At 63.5% G+C, this 602-nt stretch overlaps 1 protein-coding gene across 1 annotated transcript in view; it reads right to left on the bottom strand.

The window, feature by feature from the left end:
* Nucleotides 1–400, bottom strand: part of MGAT3 (mannosyl (beta-1,4-)-glycoprotein beta-1,4-N-acetylglucosaminyltransferase) — a 5,154-nt gene extending 4,754 nt beyond the window's left edge. The window contains exon 1 of the mRNA XM_011964324.1: nt 1–400. Within this exon, the coding sequence (XP_011819714.1) occupies nt 1–315 (315 nt within the window). The 5' untranslated portion in view covers nt 316–400.
* Between the last annotated feature and the right edge of the window lie 202 nt (nt 401–602).

A 602-nucleotide genomic window follows, 5' to 3' on the forward strand; every position in this document is an offset into this window, starting at 1 on the left:
GGTGGTGTCCTCGGGCAGCACGAAGTCCACCCGGTGGAGCTCCTCCGCCGCTTTGCTGGGCGGTAGCGGCTGCAGCAGGGGCGAGTGCGAGTAGAGCGGAGTGCGCAGCAGGTCGGGGTCTCCTGGCTCGGGGCTGGCCTGGGGCGTGACCGGCGCATTGTTCCAGAAGAAGCTGGACACCAGGTTAGGGCTGAGGGAGGCCAGTTCTCGGGGGAAGGTGACATAGGACAGGGTCTTGAAGAAGTGCAGGAAGGAGATGAGGCACAGGCCGGCCATACAGAACATGAGAAAGAGCTTGTAGCGTCTCATTTTCATCCTGTGGGAGAGAGAGACAGCAGACCCATCAGGGCAGCCCAGGCTCCTTTCCTAGGAAGGGGACCCTAGGAAGCCTCTGCTGTCACCTTGCTGGAGAATGTGGTGACCAGCACCTGCTGCCCCTGCATGGAGTGACCTCCTGCCCCCAAGAGACAGCTCGCGGTACCAAGGCCTCTGAAAGCTCCAGCACTGAGGACATCCCTGTGCTCCCACAGCCCTTCCCTGAGACCCCCAGGCCACCACCGTGCCCCCTTTGCAGCCTGCTCCTCCGCCTGGCCCACCCCACC

This window comes from Colobus angolensis, unplaced genomic scaffold (assembly GCF_000951035.1).
Source record: "Colobus angolensis palliatus isolate OR3802 unplaced genomic scaffold, Cang.pa_1.0 Scaffold65, whole genome shotgun sequence".
Classification (NCBI taxonomy): domain Eukaryota; kingdom Metazoa; phylum Chordata; class Mammalia; order Primates; family Cercopithecidae; genus Colobus; species Colobus angolensis.